The sequence below is a fragment of the Anabas testudineus genome, chromosome 5 (genome assembly GCF_900324465.2).
Source record: "Anabas testudineus chromosome 5, fAnaTes1.2, whole genome shotgun sequence".
Taxonomy (NCBI): domain Eukaryota; kingdom Metazoa; phylum Chordata; class Actinopteri; order Anabantiformes; family Anabantidae; genus Anabas; species Anabas testudineus.
Window position 1 is genome coordinate 6,063,210 of NC_046614.1, and position 26,769 is coordinate 6,089,978.

The window sequence follows — 26,769 nt, forward strand, 5'->3', positions numbered from 1 at the left end:
ACTAGCACTGATCATTTACATCAACAACGTATCAACGTACTCTTATGTTTAACTATAAAAACTGACATGAACAATCAGGCTACATTCACTGCGCACCTGCCCGTGTTGGTCTGCTACTATAACGCGTGTGCGTAAAAGTCTATTTAAAGCCGGTAAGCTAATAGACCTGTCTTTTAAATAACAATTCCCACACCGATTAATATTCATAGTAGCTCATCAAGAGATTTTTTTTTTTCTCTCAAGACGGCAGCCATTTATTGGGAAAAAAAAAAAAAGCCTGTGACCTAATTAAGAGAACCTTTTGGGTGATGAAGCTCACTGAAACGTCGGATCACTGAACTCCTGTCATATCCCAAATTTCCCAAACAATTCAATCCATCTGTTCAGCCTGCTCCGCGGCGCCATTATAGCTATGTATAACCCAATCTGTTAGAGCACTGCCTATAACGACATACCCAAATGTGCGCTGGGCTCAGTATACGTACCCCCCCCCCCCCCCGCCCCCCTCCCCTTCCACACACACACACTTACACACATCCCCATCTCATCCCCGCCCCTCTCCAAAATTTTAGATGAAAGGGCTTTTGGATTTTGGATGACGCTCCGAATCACGTGTTCATAGGAAATACACTCGCTAAAATTTTTTCGGAGCTGCCTCGTCCTGCACCGCCGACCATAGTTGTTTTGCCGTCTCCATACAGTGTGGCTGAGGGGTGGAAAGGTAATGTAATGTAATGTACCTTGCCGTGGTCACTGAGGGGTTCACGCCAGTTCACCGGGTTCACTTGAGGAGAGCTCCCACCCCCTGCTCGCCTCCTCTTATTCTCCAAGCGAAACGATCGGAGCTAATCCAATATTATTCATTTATATATTAATGTCGGATTCCATTTTTTGCCACCGACTGTTGAGGTAAGGACGCATCTACTCTTCCAAAACACGAATACTCTCGTTATTGGTGATGTGCGATCTCCAAAGTTGTTTACTGAAATTATGTCTCGCTATTGAATATTGAATTTTCATCTGGTGCTGTAGTCAAGGCAGTTTATATGAAGTCGCCAATGTATAAAATGGCGACAGTAGGTGGAGGAGGGGGGTGGAGGATTTTTGGGAATATTCATAAGGTTATATAGAGTGCCAGATCGCCTTTGGCAAGTAAGCTCCGAGGCGGTGTGTTGCCCCACAGCCTTGTGAATGGAGTGAAACGGGTTAACTCGTCAGTTTGTTACAGTTACAACAGCGGATCTTCCGTGTGGCTGGATTTGTTGCTCCTTCTCTCTCTCTCTCTCTCTCTCTCTCTCTCGCTATACAATGTGGCGTATCTGCTTATTTTATTGCACAACGCGCTGTATTTCCCCCACTGTGCTGTGAGTGCGAGTGCTTCTAGTTGGGAAAGACTTGTGAACACAGTGCTATAGCAGGCTGATCGACTCACAAGAGACCCTCAGACTCCATAGATGTCCAATCTTTGCGCTGATCATCAGTGCTCGTCTATTGATCGCTGACTCTCTCTACACATTTCTCCCTCTTGCCAGAGCAGAAAGGTAGGCCTGTATCTCTGTGCACTGGACTCTTTTCTTTCATTTCCTCCTCTTCCTCCTACCAACATGTGCTGCTCCCCAACTCACACACACACACACACACACACACATACACACATACACACACTGTGATATATACAGTACAGTAAGAGGAGCTGCTCATTGCAGGAGCACGCTGATATATTGTGGAATATCTGCGAGGGATTGTATTAAAATATAAGTCCCTGTGCGGTCACATTGTCTAGCTGTACATAAATATTGACCCAGCCTTGAATGCCATGTGTCTCCCTCTGCCTTTAGGGGAGGGACCTCTGTGCTGACTAATGTTGCCACTGTGGATCATGTGTGGGTCCAGTGCCCATAACACAAGAGACAACCCCATATTATTCAAGCTGCCAGCCAGACGAGCATGAATCACTGGCAATATTTGGAATGTATTTTAATTATTTAGCCAGCCAAGCTTGTTACATATAATGTAGGTCATGCAAATGACTGCAGAACACTTTAGGGTTTTGCTGAGAGTGTAGTGTTTGGTCTGTGGAGAGTGTCTCCAAGTGTGGACCACAGTCCAGTCTCCGGTGGACATTTCTGCACTCTGATAGTTAATTTGCAGGCGTGTGTGATGACCAGAAAAACAAAGGTAAATGAGCTCTCGCTGTGCAGCTCCAGCGGACCAGGTTCAGCTTGGCCCGGTGAGTTCAGTGTGTGTGGACGTTTTGAGTCCAGCAGGACGCTTACACTGGAGGAATGTCAATTCCCTTTGTGGATCCCTGGGAACAGTCTTCTATCTCCCTTCTCGGAACTGCTCTAATGAGGCCAGGCATATTGCCTTTCATCCCTCCCTGCAATTAGGCACAGCTCACAGTTTTCGTTATGGCCACAGCAGAGTGTTTGTATACACAGACAAAATGTAGTGGGCCAAGAGTGCCCGCTCCCCTCCACAGAGCAGCGGCTCTGCACATGCCACCCCTCATATACCTGGAGTGCTGTACTTTTTAGGATTTGGTGTTCAGCAGCCGCACTGTTGATGTTATGTTTGTGTGTGCCTCCCACAGCTCAAAATGAATCCCCTGCCAGAGAATACCAAGGAAGGTCATATGGTCATGATTTGCAGATTTAGCTGACATGGAGTGTATAACATTCCTTGAGTTCAGAGAAGAAAATCAACTACCAAATGCCAACCAGATCTATTTTCCAGCCATTTTTTATACAAACAAGCATTCATGGTAGCGGCGTACCTCATGATCCTCACACAAAATTCTCGGAAACACAATGCTTCCACCAGAAAGAGCGGTGGTCTATACAGGTTCAGTTTTATTTGGGTCTTTCATCCTTTTTGGTATTGCCTTTGTCATCGGACCAGTGCTGTATCGAAGCCCCAGCCCGCTCAAAAGCCTCACTAAAACAGCATGTTTGCATAGTTCCAACCAAAAGAAATGCCCGCACACCGACAGGGGGAAAAAACCTTGGGGCTAGTGCGGAAAGAGCCCCTGCCACTTTCTCTGTCCCATGCAAGAAAGGTTTGGTCAGCAGGAGCTGGCATTGGCCATGCTTTGGCAGTTAGAGGAGGCTGTGATGTCAGCCATTTTAGGATGGACGCTACAATGTGCGGGATGCCGCCATCTTTCTTCCTTTTCGTCTTAAGTTGCCAAATGAATGCCTGTAGTCTTGGCTACAGAACTGAAGAAGTTATTCATCAAAAGTGATGTAAAAGGATGCATGACTCAGAGTTTTTTCTCTGCACACCATAGTTTATTTGTCTGTCATTCATCTGGGCCATGGATAGAAGGGTTCGGAGAACAATGTAAGATTTCAACAGTGAGTACTCAACCTAACACAAAACAGGACCATGCAGCAGAGATGCTCAGACAGGCCGGGTGCACTTGGTACTGGAAGGCATCAGTTTCTGGGCCCTGATGTTGACTTATCAAGAAAATACCACTTTTAGAAGGGTCATATTTAACATGTACAGCCGCACAACTGAGCAAGGACTTTGTGTGTTATTTCAACCCGGTTAATAAAGAAAAATGCAACGTTGTGGTCCCATACCTCATCCAAAGTTATCTGCAAGAGACAAGGACTTTTCAAACATGGCTGGCAGGGCATGTGGATAAAGTTTGTCCCGCACCGGATGCAGTCCAAGGAATTCAGTGTGTATACGCGTGCGTATGTGTGTGTGTCTTGAGTTTGGTGTGGTGGGTGTGGGCGAGTGACTCCGCTGTGTGTGTGGCGTGGTGGGCAAGGGGAAGAGAGGGGTTGCCATGGCGATGTTAACACATGAGTGGCACCACCGACCGGTCTCCCAGTGGACGAGGCTGCAGTCGTGGAGGTAAGGGGGGGGGGGGGGGGGGGGGGGGGGGCAGTGTTTGTGCACGTGAGGAGCAGGAGAAGGAGGAGGACGACGAGATGGCTGACAACACCTGCGTCTCAGACATTTGGGCACTAATATGAACACAAACACACCCATGTAAAGAAAAAAAAATAATAAGAGCCCGCAGTGGAGATGGGAGACTGCACACAACGGAGGTTCTGCATGAATTCAGCTGGACAGTCGGCGGAGACAGCGTGGACTCGTGTGCTGTATTAGCACTGCGCTAATGACCCCGGTGACTCTGAATTGTTTTTCAGCACATGTAACAGTGATTCATGCTGGCAGGCGTACAGTGCCATTCACACACAACGATATCCCCAAACTGAAGTCTGTCCACCCTTGCTGTCAAAGGAACCCCACATTAGTCCTCTCTGGCACCATGATGGACACAGGAGACACCCAGACACGCAGGAAACAGAACAATCACAATTCGACAGTCAGCCGTCTAAAGGCTCCCAGCGCTGGATCACGTTTCCCTTATAAATGAGGCGCCATTGTTCCCAATCTCTTCTCTGTGCAAGACAGTAATTGCTCTCTGTCTCTGGCTTATATTTGGGTGTCCAGCTGATCCACTCACGTGATGTTAATCTATTTAATGGACATTTGGCAGAAAATGTTCCTGCTAAACAGATTTTTTGATCATTCAAATGTATCTGTCAGGAGTTCCCCCTCGCTGCCCCAACCCCCAGCGGATGGCAGGTCATTATTTTTTGGGGAGCTGATTTTTCAAGGAGACTCTCAAGACATGCGCGGATCACTGTCAAAGCAAATTATAGACAAAACAAATACTGTCATAAGTGAAAGAATTCATGCCTACTTTTTTTTTTTTCTTCTTCTTCTTTTTCTTTTTTTGCTCCTCTGCGACTGTCGCATCAAGAGACTCCTTGCCAGTTATTCAGTTCAAACAGAAAGATTTTCAGAACGGTGCAGGTGCTAAATGTTGCGGAGGTGAGGAACGAGTGTGTGAGGAGTGTGTGTGGAGATGTGTGCCTAAGAGGTGTCAGCGGGGAGGAATATTGAAACAGCACAGCCTGTCACCATCATCAGTCATCCTCTCACTTCACTCCCAAATGTCTGAGTTTTGTCTTCCTTTGTCCTTCTCCCTCCTCCAGCCTTCACATTCTCATTCATGTGACAGCCGGCACAACAAAAACACCAATCTCTGTTTGTTAATGTCAACTGTAGGTGACCCAACAATCTGGGAGTGTCTGAATCAGTGGACTGTTTTGAATTAAATTTTAATGTCTAGCAACCACTTTGCAGTCTCGCCTCCCTTTCCGCTCGTAGCAGCTCACTGTAGATTGGGCATGTTTTTCGTGTTGTAATATTGTAATTACTGCAGCAGTTTATGAGGTGATGAAAGGGAATACATGCTGCTTTCTTTCAATTGGTTTGCCAAAGTGGGAGCAGCGCACTTAGTATTTTGCCATTTAAAAGTGTAGAGAATAAAATATGAATGAGATGTAAATATAACATTGTTATGGAAATGACAGTGTAAGAGAACATAAGGGAGGCCCTCCTGTAAATCTTAAAGCTGCTATTAAATCAGGCGGAACGTATAAACCCCATCAGAATTTAAACCTAGCATAATCCCATTTGTTTTGAAACGCTTGTTTTGGGAAAGTTGAATGGTTTAAATGTGGTTTTAGTTCGGCGAACAAGGCCCCGCTGCTTACGCTGAGCGTGGGTGTTCAGAAAGCACGTCTGAGAGCTCTGCCACTTTCCCTCACTACAGATACAACTCCCCCGGTCTGTTGAGATGAAAAGAGTTTCCTCCCTCTGTGCCACAGAGCCAGTGCCAGCGCGAGGACATATGACACACCAGGGACAGTGATCGTCTGAGCGTTGTCTACCTTGCCGCTGAAACACAAGGCCGGGCTTTTCAGAGGGATCCATTCAGTGGCTCCCTGTCTGGGAAGCCCTTGTCTTGTGTCTGATCGTGCTTCTTGCGCGCTAGATAAAGCAGCCCATTCTTTTGATAGGTGACCTGATTCTTTATGTAACCTTTCTCAACTTTTGGCTTGTCTTGAGTTTTCTCATGCAGGAAGTGGAGGTTTTTTTTTTTTTTTTTTCAAGGAGAGGAGCTTATGTACTAGGCCAGCGTTGGTCTGGCGTCCTCTCTGGGGGGCTGCTACACCAGTAACAACCCACTGCCATCCCAATGTGACCAGATTACCTTCTCCATCACTTTATTTCCTGCAGCCTCCTGGCATACAATGTTCTTTGTATGGGACAAACAAAATTAATCACATCAGCATGGCTAAAAGTGATCCAGCACAGATTTTTCAAAAAGTTCTATAACATAGTGACACACAGATGTTGCAGATGTGCATGACTACATCCCTCTGCTGCATGAAAGCTGACTTCTAAATCCCTCGTTAAGTGGAACAAACTCAATGAACGCCGTGTCCTCACCAGGGGTTAATCGAGTGTGCCGTCAGAGGATATCATGACCTCTCTGGCGGCAAAACATACAGCACAAGCCCGCGCCTGGATGCAGTGAACCGGGATTACTGCATAAGATGCTGGTGACCTAGTTTTTTGTTGTTGTTGTTGTTGTTTGTTTGTTTTGTTTTAGGTTTTTTTTTTTTCTGTCAGAAAGCAGCAGCATTCAGTAGAAATGAGAAAGAGGCAGTTTGCAAAGAGGACGTCACAGTCTATCTGGGATCAGTGTGTACTGTTCAGGCCGTCATTCAGGGTTTTAATTCTGGAACAGGTTCATCTTTTATTTACCATCCAGCTGGTCATGGTGAACATGCACGTGGATGCAGTAAAATGAAAGTCAGAGCGCTTTTCACTTTGTACAAATGCAGTGTGACAAAAAAGAAATGTGTTGAAAGAATTTGAAATAGTTTTCTTTGTAACCAGAAAACTGTCATGCAAGATGTTGAGGTAATGCTGGATATCAACAGAGGGCACATATTGGGTTATGGTATTGGTAAGTGTGCAGCTGATACGCATGAGAAGGTAAAGATGGGGATAGATGGCGTTTGGGTGAGGATAGTTTTCAGCAGCATGTCACACATCAATGCTTCTCCAGTCTTAGGAAGGCAAAGCGAGTGATATACAGAGGCTCTGCGTGCATGTGTGTATCACGGGTTCATGCAGAGGTTAGGGGGTGCAAAGCTGCACTTTGATATTTTTTTCCTCACCTTTTCTTTTACCTTTTGTACTTTCCAGTGATTTCCGGTATTAAAACCAGCTGACGGGAGTGTGTCCATTGTCTTGTCCCGCGAACTTGGCTGTGTGAAAGACAGGCTTGTGTCCCTCTCATTCACACAGTGAAGGAGAAAGTAAGAGAATTGTTGAAAACCCGCACAGACAATCCTTATCCATCCTGATGGCTGGAGTGTTATAAGAAGGGAAAGCCTGTGGATGTGGTTTGCCAGTGGGTTTGCTCGCCCAGTGATCTGTGTATTGTGTTCGTGTGCATGCATGCAATGCCATTTTGCTTGTTGAACATATGTAGGATGAGACCATCTGAGCCTGCGTCTTGTAAATGGCCACAGATGTGTTTGTACTAACCTTCTCAGACCTTGTGGGAACGTTTCAGGTCCTTAACAGTACCAGTCAGCTGACTGCTGCGATACACATGCATCCGTCACCTGATTTCCCCTCTTGACACTACATTATGTCCACAAGTTACACTGCAGTGTTCAATGTGAAACATATGGCTCACGTTCAAGTCTGACAATAACATGCTCACTCTGACGTTTGAAAGTCATTTCACTTCCATATGTCTGTTGTACTATATGAAACAAAAGAGGAACAAGCCAGCACGATCCAGCACTTATAATTAAAATGAATAAATAAAAAAAATCCCCCTTTTCTTCAGTATAATTACACATAATTTAACATTATATTTTACATGCTTAAATCCTACAAACCTTTTTACAGACAGACACAGGTCTGGGTGCATAATTTTGCATATTTATAGTCGGTGTTGGAGACAGCGTTAAACAGCTGGTAATTTTAGATACATCCAACAGTATTAATTTGGAGAGGTGAAGATTTATTTCTCAGTACAGATAAAGTAATTATATTGGGTGACTTTAACATTCATGTACTGTAGAGGTTGACAATAATTGCCTCAACACTGCATTTTATTTACTCCGCTCAAAATATAAGCCCACTCACTGTTTTAATCACACCGTAGATCTCGTTGTGACACATGGCATTGAAACTGAACATTTAACAGTATTTCCCCAAACCCCTATTTCCTCTGATCATTTTAAATCACTCAGGAAAGAAAAAATCTACTAGTAGATGCTTATCTGAAAATGCTGCCAGCAAGTTTAATGAAATGATTCCATCATTTTCATTTAAGTGCCATGTGCCAACACAGAGGATGGCAGCCATCTTAACTTTACTTCAGTACAAGTCGATTATCTTGGTGATAATACTGCAGCCTCATTGCATATGATACTCGTAAAAGACGGCAGTGAATGAGAGGAGGCTAGCTCCTTGGTACAAATCACAATTCCATAGCTTTGCGAAAACGCTTGTGACTATTAGAAAACAAAATCATAAAATCCCTCCTGTAATTCATGGATCTGATAGAAATAGGTTCTTTTATAAGACAAATCATACCTAGACTGCTTCTTCCCAATGAACCCTCCCGACTAAACTGCTCAAAGATAATTTACCTTTGATCAGCACATCCTTATTTTATCGGATTAATTACTAATTGGAAATGTACCACAGGCTTTCAAGGTTGCTGTAGTCAAACCTCTACTCAAACCACCTACTCTTGACTCAGGTGTTTCATCCAATAATAGACCAATCTGACCTATATTTCTAAAACTGTTAAAAAAAACTGTTGGGCAAAGCAATGTGTGTATGATGTGTCCACCCGCATGGGAACAGCAAATATAAGAAGTCACTAACGATCTTCTCTTGGCTTTAGACAACATACTCATCTCTATATTTGTCCTGTTAGATCTTAGCACTGTATTCAACACTATAGATCACAACATGTTATTAAAGAGACACTTGACACTTGCTGTCAGATTAAAGGTTTACTTGTGGTTTCCAAATGTAGAATGGGAGGCAGAGCCTTTAACTATCAAGCTCCTCTCCTGTGGAACCAGCTCCCAGTTCACGTTCGGGAGGCAGACACTTTCTACATTTAAGACTAGACTTAAAACTTACCTTTTTTTGTAAAGCTTATAGTTAGAGCTGGCTCAGGTGACTCCTCTCTCAGTTATGCTGCTATAGATGTGACGCACTGAGCTCCTCTCCTCTCCTCTTTATCTATGCCATAATTTCCTGTCTTGTCATTTCTTGACATCTTCGTTTTTCTTTAGTTGTGCTTATTCCTCTCTGTCTCCCTCACTTTGCACCTTTGGTCCAGCCAGCCTGCCCAAACCGTGTCTTTGGTTTGTTATTTTTTTGTCTCTCTGCTTTTCACTCATCCCATCCGGTCGGTGCAAATATCATGCGCACCCTAAGCAAAGGCATCTTATGTTAAAAGGGTTAGAGTTTTTCCTCTCCACTGTCACCTCAAGGGAGATTTCTTAGGTTTTCTATACATTTCTATGTAGTTTTATATATTTCCTATATAATTTTGTAAGGTTTAACCTTACTGTGTAAAATGCCTTGAGATGAATTTTGTGGTGCATTCGCACCTAATATTTATACTTAATACTTATTAAAAATCTGAATTAAAGTGCATCCCACTCAATAGGTGAAAAATCCCCAAAGGTATACTGTGGACGATATTTATTCACTGATATTAACTTTTTACTGGAGGGAGGCAGGTGGCATCTGGCGATCAAGATCCTAACACTGCTTCAAACCCATCACATTTGCTGTACATGGTATTTACTTTAGCTTTACCCTTGTGCTTCTGACGTGTTCTGTTAATATCATGAAGCTTTACTAAAAATAATTCTGTGGACACATGCCATCAATAATTAGAAGAGCCAAAACTATGGCAGCAGTGGAGGAAAACAACAAATATCGCGGAGATTAGACTGTCATTTCTGGCTTTGTCGATTATTACGCTCTTTTTTCTGAATTCATAAAAAGTGACAGCTAGACAGAACTCTGTAAATCCCAGTAAATAACCAGAACGCTGACAGGCGGCGTTGATTGGAGGAGGATGTGCGTGTGTGTGTGTGTGTGTGTATACATGTGTGTGCCTGAGAGTGGAAATTATTTTACATTATTGAAAAGCCTTTTTCTTTGTAGATCACCTTGAAATATTTAACAATATATTTTTTTCGTATTTAGGAAATTAGTCAAATTGCAAAATGTCAGTAATCATGTAACTCTAATGGCAGTTTGTCACATAATGTGTAGCGAGATCCACTTTTCCTCTCTCTGTACAGTAATTTAATGTAACCTTCATTTTTGATTATAAGCATAAATCATGGTGCCTTTTTGAAAAGAAAAGCCATGGACTGTTTTACTTCTATGCTGTAATTGCTCATAAATACCACCCACACTTATCACACTGTATTTCTACTTATTACTGTGTGTGGGGCTCTTAGTTTCCTCTGCATTCTGCTTATTGGAATATGCCATGTATACTGTACATATTTCATTCAACTATAATATATATTATTATACTATAAGCTATAATAATATATATAGAGGGTAGATATTATTATTAGATATAATTATTATAATATCTACTATACTATCTATCATTTCTGGGGTCTAAAGGATTTAACAAATACTTTTCTTCATGCTATGCCCCTCTGTTGTATAGTCATCTCGTTTTCTTCTGTACCATACTATAATTTCTTGTTTTTTGTAATTACATTATTAAATATGGGCTGAAAATGTCACGTCTCACTTTTCTGTTCTCTTTCCTCACAGGTTCCCTGGGAGCTGTTAAACTTGTCCATGTGACAAGAGTCCTAAAGTGACAGAAGGCATGAAGCAACACTGTGATATCATAGTGGCTGGTCCATGACTCCATTGAACTCCATTCAACCCTCTCCACTATCCACCCGCCCTCTGTTCTCATCATACCGGACAACCAATCACTCACTATCCCATCTACACAAAGCTGCACAATGGCCAGCAAGAGGAAATCCACTGTACCCTGCATGATACCATCCAAATCCAAACATGTGCGTGAGGAAATCATACTGGGCTCACTACCAGAACTCCTACCAACAATCCCAGAAGATAGCATACTCAGCATCTCTGGAGAGGAGTCTTGCCATTTCTCTCATAGCGCCTCCAAATCTAAAAGTGGCAGCGAGATGCAGAAAGGAGGCACATACAGCTGTCCAACTTGCCGTTTTGAATCCAGAGATCTAAACTACTTTTCTGGATCACATGCATAACTGCCACTTAGACTTCAGGGCCCAGCCCACCTTCTACTGCCTGAACTGTGAGGTGTCAGTCGTCCGCTTTGAGGCTCTGGCTCTGCATAATGCCAACGCCCACCCAAAGATAACGGAGGGCCTGGCCACTGCCTCTCTGACTGTCAACAAGCGGGATGGAGTAACGACTGTGGAACAAAGCCTCTTCACAGACAGCGGAGAAGACTACAGAGAATCTGGGATCTCCCTCACCAAAACACCCATTGCAAAGATGATGAAAGCCAAGGGGGAGCACAAAAAGATTGTGGTCTCTCACACTGTGGAGGTACGGAAGATAGACACTGGAAAGGATGTAGACCCCAGCATGCTGACAAATGTGCCTGAACTCCAAAACGGGGCTCTCAGTGTTTCTGCCGCCCCAGCTATGCCGAGGACCACTGTCACTCATGTGATTACGACGACAGTGTCCAACCAAGTCTTTCACCAGCACACTCCCTCGCTTTACTCTCCCCCTTCCTCTGATTCCAATAAAGACCTTCCAAAGGTGATGATCCCACTCAGCAGCATCCCCACATATGATGCCGCCATGGACACCAGCAGCTTTCTCAAGACATCCTTTGGCAAGTTCCCCTACCCGACCAAAGCTGAACTCTGCTACCTAACTGTGGTCTCAGAGTTCCCCGAAGAGCAGATCAAACTGTGGTTTACTGCCCAAAGGCTCAAGCAGGGCATAAGCTGGTCTCCTGAGGAGATTGAAGAGGCCCGGAGGAAGATGTTCAACACTGTGTTCCAGGGTGGAGCACCTCAGAAGCAACCTGCTACACAACGGCACGTCAATCATATTGTAACCCACCACACTGTCACTGCCCATCCAGGCTCAAAAGGACCAAACTTTCAGATGGCCAAAGCTCCCTATGGCAGTATAAAAACCAGGCCTGTTGGAGTCATAAACACACAGGCCAGCATGTCAACTAATCCCCATGTCACTAGGGTCTCATATTCTACTCCAATTGTCCCCCCAAAGTTTCCATCTGTCAGAACAGCACAGGTACTGACCAAGAACACTCAACCCACTGTGGACCCACCCAAGAGCAACAGCCTCAGTCTGGACATGGCTGGAAGCAGTGGTTGTGTCAGTAGCACCAGCAGCAGTCGAAGCAGCAGTAGCAGCAGTAGCTGCAGTAGTAGCAGCAGCATCAGCAGCTATTCCAGTAGTAGTAATGGTGGTGAGACGGTCACCAGGAAACCGGTGCATAACAGCAGCCCAACCACCAGCATCAACAGCACTGCCACTTGCTCTACCAACATTAGCAATAATGATGAGCATTATGTTGCTGACACTGACGGCAAACCAAATCTCAAAAGCAACAGTTTATCCATCAGATTGGAAGGTTCAAACAATACCAAGAGTCAAGTGATCATCGATAACACCAGCAAATCCAACATCAACTGTAACAATCACAACAGTGGTATCATCAGTCCACAGGAGCAGGCCCACTCCGCAAAGTCCGACGACGAACTCAACAACTACGTCCACAAGACCAACAACAGCAGTATTAACAGCGAATACCCCAGTACTACCTGTAATGACAGTGTCCCCAACCTGAACCATGCCAGCAAATCCCCAACTGAAAGCACCAGCACCACTGTCATTACAAAAAGCAGCTCATCCATTTTAGATGAAGGTAAATGCAACAAGGACTTTCCCATAAAAGGCATGTCAATCTTAAAACAGCTCATTAAAGATGAGGACCCGTTTGCCGGGGAGAGAAGCTGCGCAGACCTGAAAGTTGACCCCATCAAGATCAATTTTAAGAGGATGAAGATGAATGAACCAGAGACTACATCTGAGATTATACATCAAGACCACAAGTCTGAGATAGCTGAGGTGTCTGCTTCTCAGCCGTCTTTCTCACCTCCTTGGGGAAACAAGACACCCCAGCAGCTGCACATCCTCCGGCAGGTTTTCTCTAACACCCGCTGGCCCAGCAGCCAGCAGTACGAAGAGTTAAGCATCCAGACGGGCCTTCCCAAGTCAGAGGTGGTGCGCTGGTTCAGCGACAGCCGGTACAGTCACAAGAACGGGCAGCTGAAGTGGCTAGAGAACTATCAGCGTCCACCCACAGAGTCGGAGGAAGTGAGGTGCCATGGGGACACTGAAGCCGAATCAACGAAGGACCCTCCAGTGTCCAAAAAGAAATTAGTTGAGCAAGACATGAACAAGCACCTTGAAGGAGAACCAGGACTGAACTCAGGGCAGCGGGTTATGTGGCAGGATTCATACTCACCGCTGCTGGGTCTGATAGGGTCTGAGAGAAACGGCGAGCGAGGCCGAGCTGAGGAGTCGGCGCAGCAGGGGGTCCTGCAGGATCCCTGGTCAGAGAGAGCAGACGACCACCAGCAGCCAGTGGCCAGTCAGTCACTCATAGAACAACAGACTGACGCCAATCAGGCCAGGTACTTCCATCATAATGTTTGAATTACCAAGTGTGATAAGTGCTACTGAAGTAACAAACACTTCTCATTCACTGTTCCTTGTGATATTGTGCAAACTTAGTGCTATTTATCAGTCAAAACAATGGAAGCCAGGTGGAGTGATAAAAGCATGACAGCTTGTTGTTTGTAGTGGTTTCTGCATGATGTACAGTAAAAAGGAGGCAGGAGAAGTGTGTACAGGTACTCACGCTGAGTAGCTTATTCAGGCAATCAAAGGTCTGTGTTTAAGAAGCTATTTTTAGATAAGTAGGAGTCTGTGCCGTTGAATTATGGAGTGAGCATGATAATATATGTGAATAAATCATGACAATTGTCTTTAGCAAGATGGGTTTCGGAGAGGCACGTTAACCCGCACACAAACATCTTTTTCAAACATCTTTTTGCAATGTTCCATCCTCAAAAAGTGCCTCACGTACAATCCAGGAACTTTCCAATCATGTCCTCACAATGGTGCCTGTTTGTGTGTTGCTGATAGAGATCGCCTGAGGATGGAGCTGCTTGAGGTGTGATGAAGCAGGCCCAGTCTCACCAGGGGAACGTGATGTTTAAAGGCTGGCTCGCTCCCCTGGCCGTGGTCTGACAAAAAAAAAAAAGAGTGTTCATAATGACAGCAGATGTGATTGTAGCTGGACCGTTGGACTCTGACTGTAACTGTGAATACCCCCCACCCCTCCTCCTCCTCCTCCTTCTCCTCCTCCTCCTCCTCCGCCGCCTTCTCCTCCTCCTCCTCCTCCTCCTCCTCTTCCATCTGCCATCACTTCCTGCCATCGTCAAAAGAAAGAACTTCTCACCTTTGAGTCCTGTGATGTTTAAGCTTTTCATGCTTCTTTGTGGTTGTGTGGGGAGGGTGCACAATGAGGTCAGTACGAGGGATCAAAGAAAAGAAAGAGAAAAGACGCACACTGACTGGAAAACTGACTTGAATGAGCGAAGATAGGATAGGGCCGAGAGATATTGTTTTTGGGTCAGAGGGAGAAATATATATATATGATTGAAACTGCACTATAAAATAGGGTTTGTACCGACTGGACAAACAAATGATGTGTCAAGGAAATGTTATTGTTGGCTTTGTGATATTTTTTACTTTTTTAGCAACCAGTACTTCAGCACTGCCTTGAATTTTACTTTTTCCGTTATTCGGTTTTTCAATTCTATTTACTCTTCTATAGTCACTGTAAGTCCAGATGCAATCAAACATGTTTTATTTAGATCTGTATAAATGTTGGTGATCACTTTGCAGTTCAGCTACACGCAAGAGACTATATACAATGCACTAATGAAGACAGCAATGCTATAAAAAAAAAAATCACACTGCCCCACAATAAAGGTATTGACAGCTCTGTTGAGATCAATACACTACACTGCCCTGCAAACTGAACAGAGAGAAGCCTGTCACGCTAACGTTGCCTTACTCAGCTCTGTCCATGTGTTTATATGACCTGTCTGCCCATCACCTTGCTTTCCAGCTACTGTGCTGTCCTGAGAAAAAAAAAGAAGAAAAAAAAAAAAAACACGCCAGTACATCGATGGTCACTGTTGGTCTATATCTGTGAAAAAAAAAAAATCTTGTGCTGCTTTCTGTACACTTGGAGATGTTTAACTTTAAGCTGTAATTGTATCAATTATTGTTACTGGCAAAAATGTTGTTTAAAGCAAAATTATCAATTTGATCCCTAGACACTGACAGAGTGAGATATTGTCTAGCTAGAGAGCCAAATGGGGAGATCTTTGCTCTCCTCTGAATTTTCTTGTGTTTATATAAAAATACAGTCACTACATGAATCCTATTAAGCTGCATCTTTGTCAAGCTGCTAATAGCTAAGAACGGTGCTATACCATCCAAAGTGAAATTGGAGGTTGATCTCCTACCAGCAGTGTATGCACTTGTGTCGAATGTTACAAATTTATTTTGGTTTGAGGTAAATGGAATCTGGACTTACGGTGTTATGATCACTTAAAAAACTTTTATGAAATAGTCTGATCATAAAGCACTGTTGTATCATCCTTTCTACACTTCTGAATCTTTACAGAATAAACTGAATACTCACCAAGCACTAAAGTCTCATTATTTGCTCAGCACCTTGCACCAGGAGTGAATATCAATTGTTCCATGGATACCAGTCTAATTATTCAGTGTGATGAATGTGAAAGTAACACGTGGTGCACAGGGACTGGAGGAGAGAGTACAGCCTCACCTGCTGGTGAGCAGCTGACAATACAGTTGAATTTTGAGAGCTGAGTCCAAGAAAAACTTGTCTCCATGGCAGGAAACGTTCCGTTTTTTTGGCATTTTGTCTGCAGGTTTCTTTGCAAGTCCTACAACTCATAATCAGAACTTCTGTATTCTGGATGAACTGTATGTGTAGACATGGAAATCGACACAAGACTCACCACACCAGTTAATTTTCTGAAATAAAAAGGTAAAATACTCAAAATAGCAATTTTTATGTAAATAGGGTAGATCTATTCAACTGTTCAAATTTTGCAGTTTTACAAGTCTTAATACAACATAGGCTGAAATTCAGTAAGGATATTTGACAAAGCAAAAGCGATGCTGAAACAAAAAAAATAAATAAATAGCTAGATGTAGACATATGGGAAACTTAAAAAAATAAATAAATAAAATAAAAACACACAACCCAAAAACACAGCATGTGTACTTGTAGGATTTTATTCATTTCTCAACCTACAATGAGCATAAAACTCAAAGAAAACATGATCAAAGGTTATGACAAAATAGTAAAACTGGAATGGGACGTTGACTTTACAGCTACTTACATCAACGCTCCTATCCTAAATGTGGAACAAAGTGGAATAAAATGAACTGATAATTCACATTAAACGTTACATTACTTTATCCTCAATCTTTACACAATTTAAAAAAAAAAAAAAAACTGCCTAAATTGTAACAGATTGTTGATTTTTTTTTTTTTTTTGGCAAAGTTGACATCCCTCACATACCCTTCTGGAAGAAAAACACTTTCCATTTACTGACTTTAAATACATGATAGCATTATCTTCAAGTAACAGATATGGGAGTTTCTTTCTTGGAACAATCTTTAAATTAAATTAAAATCAGATGTAGACAGGGCTATGCAGATATTCAGAGGATGCTTGCAACTCAAAGGATATAAATGATTGGTTCACATTTACACTGAAAAAGAAGTCCCTGATAGAAGCTGTAAAACAATATATTCACATTCTGCTTGCTTAAGTAAATATTGACATGGTTGCAGTATTCATCGCCCTTTGCCTGCCCAGACATCCTCTTTCATACTCCACAATTCAACATAGTCCAGTTTAAAATATTCATCCAAACAGACAACTTCCATGGTCAAGCAACTCACTCACACTTGCACGCACACATACACACCTCAAAAGTAAAACTCACATTTCCATTTCCTCCAAGGCGTGTGGGTGTAGTTAAGGAATTCATTTGATTTCAATTTATCAAAATATAGAATTCATCAATAATACATGGGAGGGCTAAAATACAGAGTGAGTGAACAAAGAAAATGATACAAAGCATTTTTGTTTTGCTGAATACAGTAGCTATAGGACCACAGAGTTCAAAGTTCAGGCATTGTCAGGTTTTGTCCCAGAGAAGTGGGGAGAGAAACAATGGTGAAAAGGTCTTCCAATTACTGGGACTATGTCTTGACGCTCAGTCGTGGGTTTAGTTCAGCCTTTATGTCTGATCTCAGATCAGATGCTTAGACTACCCACAACACACTCGCCTGCCACTTCATTATGGCCTCACCTCGTCTTACCATGTTGTCGCCGTTTTTCCTGCTCAAACTTTCTGAAATTCCTCGTCAGGTCTGGCCATCAAGCAAAATTCAGTTAAGCTAAAAACCAAGTATCCAATTAAAAAAAATGAGTGTATCATAGTTAAAACCACAAACTGGGATTTAAAATTCAAAGTCTTCATCTGCCATGTCGATGGCCCAGGCAAACTTCTCACGCTGGGTTTTATTGTAGATCTTCTCAATGGGAATGCCAAACTTCTTACACCTAATAGATAAAAACAGAAGTAAGGATAATGTTTATTAGATGGTTTGTAGTCAGTGACGCTCAAGCATCAATAGATTCAATATGTATTCAGCATTTGTATATATAAATGCATTGGAATAAACTGTCAAACTACATTACAATTCGGAATAACAGTAAATTCAATGCATGTCTTCTGTTTACTTCTCTATTAGAAGATTAAATATCTACATAGACTTCTGTTTTCCAGTTTTACTGGGAAAAACAAGTTAGACCCACAATCGTCGTACGCTGCCTCCAGAAAACATGGTCAAACAGACTTTATGCAATTTGCCTGCTGTCTGCAATTGGTTCCACTCAATGCAAGAAAAGTCAAAACAAGTTTATATTAATTTCATGTATGTAGTAGAAAAAAGAAAAACAACATCATCTTACCAAGCCACACTGATGCGAGGGTCCAAATAGTTGAGCTTGGAAGTGCCAAGGGCAATCTGCTTGTTCTCTTCACGATCAGTCGCCTGTACTTCCAGCTTCATTAGTTGCTCCTCTATCCTTTGAACCGCCTTCTTCTTGCTCTCTACAGCCCTGCAGGAGACAAGTGCAAATGGTTAAACATGTGGTAAACAGGGCTGACCAGGACGATATTATTTATCTGTCCTAAATAAATTGATACTCACTTTTTGGATTTTTCGTCCTTCCGCATTTTAGCATCAGCCTTAGCGCTTTTCAGTTCTCTCTTAGCATCAGAAAGCTGGTCCCTTTTGGCATCAATCTAAAGACAAATAAATGATTAAAAAGTGATTAGCAATTAGATTAAATTACAAACACATTTTTATACTTGTAACACTGATAGCGCCACAGTCCGTCCTCACCATTCAACAACCTTTTCCATCATCTGCAAGAGATCTGTCATGTGACAATACCAATTTTGGCAAAATTCGATGTGACAAGTCAATGTCTAAGAGGCTGAAAACTCAAGACTGAAAACTTTCCCAGTACATCAGTGTAGAAAAGCTAAACCAATTTCCCTTTGCACACAGTATACAAGTAATAATAAATACAAGTCAAGTATTTGGAAATAGTGGGACTGCTAAAGGAGAATTCAAAAGCACATTCTCACCTTAGTCTGCAGGTTTTGCATAGACTTTTCAAATGTCTTCGGTGGAGCTCTCTGATGGTTACACAGGATGGCTACTGCCCTGTTGGCCCTGTTGTACGACAAGATCTTGGCTGGAACGTTGTCCTCCGCTAGAGAGAGAGACAGAATATCAGCTGGAATCAGCTTCCAGTACACAAAATGCCTTAATAATATGAAGACGCATTAGGGGCAGATCATATACTGTTGCGTTTCTTATTACTCTAGATAGCAATAATAACTATTCTAGTGAAATGTTGGTTTTAGGATGTTTTCAGTGCTGGTAGAAACATACAGTTTGTGAGCTGCTTCAACTGCTGCTGCAGGGTGATTGAGGCGTTGTAGGTACGGAAAACTTTGGCTGTCAGACCGTCCATCAGTTCCTGAAGGTGCTTGTTCAGAATAGAAGTCTGGAGGGAAACAATGAGAGCAGTCATTGTACAAAGATATTTGTGGTGCAAGTGCCTAAGGGTAGACACAAATAGTTATGTTAATACTCCTTACCCAAATAATCAACTTCATGTCAAAAAGATTTTACAAACACAATAAATACGTGGTGCTTTGCTTACATTCAGGCGATCAAACAGATCATCATCAGGCTCCTTGTTCTCCATAAATAACTGAAGATTTTTAAACACCTAGAGGAGGTAAAGCATATAAATACAGAGTGCATATATGTATGTATGTATGTATGTATGTATGTATGTATGTATGTATGTATGTATGTATGTATGTATGTATGTATGTATGTATGTATGTATGCATATTTTATATATATATATATATATATGTTTTTTGTTTGTTTTTTTTAAATGCTCCATTACAGTCTTTACCCTTTTCTCCACAGGGACCTTGTTGTAGTAGCGGATTGAGTCTTTACCCAAGAAGTCAAACTCTACCACATACTCCTGACCATCACTTTCTGGATACAGTTTGATGTGTTCAACTCTCACAGAGCAGCAACCCACTGTGTCTGCAGTCTCTCCTTCCTCCTTCTCATTACCTGCTCTCAGAGCCAGCTAGAAAACATCAGAAAAGCTGGATTAAAGCCAGTTCATTAAGACTCATTGCAGCCAGTGTTTAAGCACTTACTCAACCAAGTTGCAGTCATTATAGAGCAAATGCACTACATTAAACTACATCAAGCACCCACCTTGTCAATAAAGTAGAGTGCCACAGCCCGCTGTCTGATTCTCATCTCCTTGGACTTCCAGTCTTCCCGGTACTGGTTCCTGATACGGTCCACACATTTCTTCAGTCTACGAGCAGTTTCATACTTCTGCCAATCCTTCTCTCCCTGCAGAAAGCAGTGTGGACATATGAGGCAAGAGAAGCTAGATTGACATTGCATTGTCTCATTTTTTTAACATTTGGGTTACCATTCTGAACCAGCTCAAAACATCTGTGGAACACAAGTCAACCTACCTTGATCCTGGAGCTGGGGTTCAGCATGATGTACTTGATGGAGCCTTGAATGTTCTCCGTCCACGAGACCAACCAAGTCACCTTATTGTCATGACGCACCTCTTTCCACTTAGTTCCTGGTGGTGGTTCAGGATGCTTGGAATCCCTATAAGGAGGACATTAACAAAGCAGTTCTTCATTATACCCACATAACACATCAGTTCATCAGCCCTGCAGAGAAAGGGGGGGGAGAGAGAGAGACCCACATGCAGGCCACTTACTTGCTGCAGTTGATGATGATGTCCTGAGGCCTGATGCGACGTTTGAGCATGCCCATTTTAGGATGGTCTCCACGACCACGGAACAGGCCCGGCGGCTCAATGCGGAAGTTAGCAATACGTTCCCTGTGGTTATCCATAATGCAGAAGCCATACTCCTGTAAAATGCGCTCATTCTCCTCTTTTATTTTCTGCAAAGAGTACAAAAACAATAACCATTATTGTGGATGTCAACCATATGACCATTGTAATTTTTTTTTTTTTTTTACTTGCCGTTACTTTAAGTCTATTTTCAGAAGTTTACAAGTCAGCTTCAGACTAAGCGCCAATATAATATACATGTAATAACTTACCTGTTTATCCTCCTTTGTCATGGCCTTTCTGGCCTCAGACTGTGCCTTGAAGTATTCACTCATATCAGAGAAGTTGCACTTCTTCAGGTCTGTGATTATAGCCTTTTCCTCTGAAGTCATTTCCTGCATCATAAAATACTGTACACTCAAACACAAGACACTGAATAATCCTTTTTTGTGAAGCATTTACAGAAATTCTACAACTGTGACCGTGTTTGTGTCGTTTCCCACCTTCCTCCAATCTTTAAAGAAGTTTTTGCGAAAGATATCTTTTGTGGTGTATTCATGGTCCAGCATTTTGGCAAAGAATGTGGCCACCTCCTCAGCTTCTGGGCTCAGCTTCATGGGTTTACCTAAAAAAATAAATAAAGAAGCAAAAGTCTCTTACATTTAGAACTCCTTTATGGAATTTTGAAGTACAGTTTTAGACCGTTTATATTGTAGTCACTCCTCTGAGAAATAAAATCTTACCATCATAGTAAAATTTGACATTGCTAGGAAGAGGATCATAAGGTGGAGCAAACACAGGACCTTTGTGTTCCAGAAACTTCCATTTGACACCATCAGTGTATCTCTCCTCTTCCCACCTGCAATTAACCAAAAAACAGGACTAATTAATAAGGAGTTTCAATCTGCCAGTGGAACAAACCACTCCAGTGGTGTAGCCACACTTGCAGTGATAACTATCATGTTGGTACAGTTTAGGTGACCAACATGATTCACTCACCATTTCCACTTCTCTTCTGGCTCTTTCTTTGCTTTCTTTTTTCCATCAGTCACTTCTCCTTTTTTGTTTTTTGTTTTTTTAGACTTAATGTCCTAAAACAAGGAAGAGAAACCATCAATTCTTTCATTCCAAGGCTGGCAGTAACAAATAGTAATTTAATAATAACAATAATAATAATAATAACAATAACAATAAAAACAACAACAATAATAATATATATTATTTACTACATTTACTACACTATTATATATTATTTGGTGCTTTTCAAAAAAATGAAAATTGAAATATCTAAGACAAAGATCACGTTTGAGTTCTGCTTAGAGCGTTTACTTACATCATCTTGTTTTCTTTTCTTTGCTTTCTTGTCATTTTCAGTTTTTATTTTCTTGGGCTTGAATTCAGAGCTAAAAAACAAAAATGTCTGATTAAATGTTGGTCACAGACAACCGTTTTAATGCTAATGACTTGGAAGATATGCACGATAGAGAGATATATATATATATATATATATATATATATATATATATATATATATATAGTATGGGCTACTTACTCATTATCATCATCCCGTTCTCTTTTTAGAGACTTGTCGTGTCTAGGTGACTGGTAAAATTCATCCTCAGGTTCAGACTTTACATATGGAGGGCTGCAAAATAAAATATAACCAAATTAGAAATAGTTTTATATGAAAATGCACATGCAGATGCAGAGAAATGCAACATCCAATGACATACCTGGCAAAGCCATTCTCTTTTTCCTTTTTGATTTTACCATCAAGGGACTTCAGCTGAAAGATTGGCAAGGAGTTAGTCAAAAAATGTGTAATAACCATGTCCACATTAAAGCCAAATCAGTCAGCACAACTGCTAACCATTAAATTCCAGCACTTATATGGTTGGCACTGTGGGGTAGAATCAAGACCATAACAGGCCCCGAGGTATCTATTTAAACTTGAACATAAGTGTTAGATTTGACAGAATGTATTATTACTTCACAGTTAAGAATGTTGCTAAATAAAATACACATACCACACAACATGCACAACCATATTGTTCCATGACATTTCATGGTAATTCACCTTCTCCTCTTTCCTCTTGTGCTTGTCCTTATATTTATCTGTGCTGCCATCTTTGTGCTTTATCTTTTCCTTCTCCTTGTGTTTTTTGTCGGATGAGTCCCTGTAGTCGCTATAGTTTAAAGGAAATGCAAATGTATTAATTTAGGTGATTTCAGGTTCCACTGACAACTGTAGAAAAATAACAAAAAAGTGCACTTGCCTTTGAGCAGGCAGTTAGAATTTATAAAGAGCTTGAAGGCACAATCCATACCTGTTGCCATGCTTTGATTTCTCCCGCTCCTTATCCTTCTTGTGGTCCTTGTGTTTATGTTCTTTCTCTTTATACTTGTCTTTGTGTTTGTAAGAATCTGAGAAGAAAAACAGTGTTACATTCTTCAATAGAGAAGCTGATATTGAAACAATCAAACAATGGCCTAAAAAGGTGTCAGCAGGTATATATAGTATATACAAAAGTGGGAAAAACATGCAAAGCACAGACAGAAGATACCTCTTAACAGTCAACCTAGGAAGCACTCAAAGTACACCAGTATTTATTGTGAGAAAATCTGAACATGCACTACAATCTGATGTCATACAGCTTGTAAACACAAGATATTAGACAGCAACACAGCACCTCCTACTGTCCATATAAACCTCATTGTTTAACACAACTGAAACTACTGACAGGTTGAAACATGCAATTAAACCAAGTAATATTTAACCTGCTTTTTAAGTCATGACAGAGAAGAAAATTTTAAGACCATAGTTTAGTAAAAAGAAAATAATCAAAACTACAAGAGCTGACAGCCAATCCTGATATACACTGATAACCAACAGCCTAATCTAGTAGCAGATCCTAAAAACAAGTTGTCTGTACTCCCCTGGTATGCAAGTGTAACTAGAAGGTATGCCTGTTCAAGCTGAATTTTTTTTAACCACAAGTGACTTGGTCACAATTACCAAAACAGACTTCTACATTGACTTTAGTTGTTCCTTTTAAAAATCACTGCAAAACTCACTTTTGTGTTTTGTGTTCATCTGTTATTTGTGCCAATCATTAAGATCTGCGTTATACATTTGAATGTATACACAAAGCTCTTTGCACTCTATAATGGATTAGCTAACAAAGTGGACACCGGACAGACATCTGGTATAGACTCTACTCTACAGTTCACAGATGAAATATCCAAGTGTGCAATATATGCGTATGTCTCTAGCTAGAGACAAAATCATGTTACTGTAAGATACTGTAAGTACATTATGTTTTGGCAAATTAATGACAGCATTGACAGCAGAAAGTACGCAACATTTGTGAAAGCCAAGACTTCTTATATTAAGTGAAACCTAATGTGACACTTTTCAATCCTGTCCAAGAGAAAGGGACAAGTAAGTGTGATTGCAAATCATTTGCAGATTTATCCCAGACAAACTGAATAAGTCTGCCCTGGGCTACAAGTGTTTAAAGTATTTCAATTAGAAACAGACAGTCATACCTAAGTATATGTAAAGACAAAAGACGTTTACTTGGTACGTGATGAGTTATGTTTAATACAGGTTTCTAAAACATGGTATAAAACAACATTACACACCTATTTTAGTACAAATAAATTTGCTATATTAAAATTATTTAAAATTAATTACTTTTCATGCTGATTAATGAACTGCAGATTCAACTTAAAAACAGTCCATTTTATCTTAGCATGTGGGTGTCTTTAGTCCCTGGTGTTACAGTCTATAATTTCCAAACTATGAAAAAACGTTTAAGACTGCGTATTAAAAGAATATACACGAATATAATCCCTGGCCACCACATGAGATCTTCATGAAGCACTATGCCCTCGCATTTCTCCTGCACACAGCCATCTGCACTTCAGTCTAGGTTCAGCTTGCAGCACAGTCAGGCCGCTACACCGAAAAAGAAAATGGCGCAGAGACTAAGTCCTCAACCCCCAAACCCTCACTTTCAGGTGGGAAATGTGGTATTAAAAGCCAACCAACAAAAACATCTAATACAACAAACTGATAAAACACCTCCAGTTGTATGCCAATACACATTCGAATTGTGAAAATGATTTGCGGAAACGCATTTACAAGACCTCCCTTTTGAACAATAGACGCTTGTGAGTGAAACAGAGGACTTAGTCTCTGGACGCCATTTCTGTCCTCTACTGAAGACTAACGTAACGTTACATATATTCAGACATGTCAGAATTTTAGTAAAATCTTCCCTGTGAAATGTTAGCTTAATGTAGTAAACTTACCATTGACCCGAGAGCCACAGTCAATCTGAAAAATCAAAAAAGATAAACATGAAATTCCGTGGTAGCTAATTAGCCGGCTAACTAACTTTGAACTTGCTGGATGGTAAACCGACAGTTTGTTCGCTAGCTAGCCGGCTAGCTCGCCTAGCTTGCTACGCTGGCTGTTGATAAGGCTCAAGCTAGTGGCTAATACCGACCGTTAGCTACCGCTAACATTGGCTAGAGCTAACGACAAATTAAATAGAGCTTTTTTTCACTTGGGCTTTATTTGTAGCGATTTTAACTCTAAAGGCAGCTATGTAGCATATTTCCGTAACGTAAGTGATAAATGAGAAATATGACGTGTCAAGACGCTGCTAATAACAAAAATGAGCTGTCTTACAACACACTCGGCTAACTCACGCTAGCAGGCTCTTTTCCCAGCTAGCCAAGTTACCCTGTCAAACCAAGCGAATAAAACGGCACCAAGAACCTGTACCCGTTAACCAGTAGTGATGACATTATAAATACACTTATCATTACCTGGCCCTCGTTGTGGGAATGGTCCCCACTCATTTCCTAAGCGACGTTTGACTGAAAAATCAAAAAAAAGAGAAACGTGTAAGGTTACCACACACCGGCGAGGAGATGTAGGCAGAATGAAGAAAAGACACTGCTATGTAACATTCAAGTCCCAGTTCTACACACATGCGCATGCGCTAAAATTTAAATGGTAGGGAGCAGTGTAGCTCCTCCTCCCGACAAAACGTGGACTCCCCAGATCTCTTTAATAGACCCATGCTCTGCAGGCCCTGTGCTCACACAAAGTCCTGACTGAGCACATGGAGCTCCAGGCGCTGTACTTCTCTTATTTACCTTGCTTGTACCTACTTCATTCAATAGGTAAACAAAAGCAAAAGGAAAGGACAGCTCAATGTACATATGAGTTGTAAAAAAATAGTCGCCTATGTTTTTATAAAACAGAATGTGCAAATGCTAGTTGAAGAGTTTTTTATAAGCTTTTTGACAATGTTTGGGGAACATGATTAGAAATGAATACTTCGTGGTTTGTAAGAAGGCATAATTGATTTCATTTCAATGTTAAAGATCAATATTAGTGGCGGGGTAGTGTGGTGGTAAGATTGCTGCCCTCCATGCGGGAGACTGGGACTCATATCACAGCTGGGGCCTACCTCCAGTAGGGGTCCTTAGGCAAGACCTCCTTACACTTGCCTGCCTCGACAGCCACAACTAACTTGGACGAGAGGCAAAACAGTTACAACAGCTTACAATGAACTCCATGCAGTTACCTTTGATTTAACTCAGCTGAATTCTAGTTATGTGACAATGTATAGGCTTTAGTTAGTTGCCTTCACCTTTCAAATGGTGTTGTGTTTGCAGTGATTTCAAAAATGGTATAAGACAGAATTTGTAGCACTGACCATTCATACCTTTGAGAGCTAACATGCCAATCACATACCAAATCAAAGGCAAGGAGGTGCTGTTGATGAGCAGAGTGAAAGTCAGAGGTGCAGGTTCAGTAATATCCATCTGAGATGTCCATCTCATCTTAGTGTTTTCATGATCATCACATTCTTATAATCATCATTATAATTAATTCTAACATTGTTGTTCATAGGATTTCACTCCACTTCTGTTAATTCTGCACCTTATTTTTTAATCTTTCATCTTAGATTTTCTATTTTTAGAGACTGTAGGCATATGTAACATAGCAAAGCTGCTTCCCCTGAGGTTAAATAAAGTAAAATAGAGTGATTCCTAATCTGACTGACAGGAGACCACAGAAAAACAAAATCTAATTACACATTTAAAATTACCAGTTTATCTAAAGGACTTTATATTAGTGTTAAAATAACATGACAATTTGGAATTGAATATT

General features: G+C 41.4%; 2 protein-coding genes across 2 annotated transcripts; one reads left to right on the forward strand and one right to left on the reverse strand.

Moving 5' to 3' along the window:
• The first annotated feature begins 571 nt into the window (after window positions 1-571).
• si:ch211-232b12.5 (zinc fingers and homeoboxes protein 3) lies at window positions 572-15,397 on the forward strand. Its single transcript, XM_026347278.1, is given in 4 exon segments — window positions 572-909; window positions 10,735-11,189; window positions 11,191-13,646; window positions 14,161-15,397. Coding segments are annotated over 3 exon segments (2,745 nt in total). The 5' UTR covers window positions 572-909; window positions 10,735-10,934; the 3' UTR covers window positions 14,195-15,397.
• A 943-nt stretch (window positions 15,398-16,340) lies between these two features.
• top1l (DNA topoisomerase I, like) lies at window positions 16,341-25,566 on the reverse strand. Its single transcript, XM_026347461.1, has 21 exons — window positions 25,413-25,566; window positions 24,891-24,915; window positions 22,901-22,997; window positions 22,651-22,759; window positions 22,307-22,359; window positions 22,126-22,218; window positions 21,907-21,976; window positions 21,573-21,664; window positions 21,317-21,432; window positions 21,077-21,198; window positions 20,846-20,968; window positions 20,496-20,683; window positions 20,236-20,380; window positions 19,964-20,107; window positions 19,644-19,829; window positions 19,380-19,448; window positions 19,106-19,220; window positions 18,796-18,923; window positions 18,353-18,447; window positions 18,111-18,260; window positions 16,341-17,699 (listed from the first exon to the last, which is right to left on the reverse strand). The coding sequence occupies exons 1-21, from the start codon at window positions 25,443-25,445 to the stop codon at window positions 17,597-17,599; spliced, it is 2,256 nt and encodes a 751-aa protein (XP_026203246.1). The 5' UTR covers window positions 25,446-25,566; the 3' UTR covers window positions 16,341-17,596.
• Window positions 25,567-26,769: the final 1,203 nt, after the last annotated feature.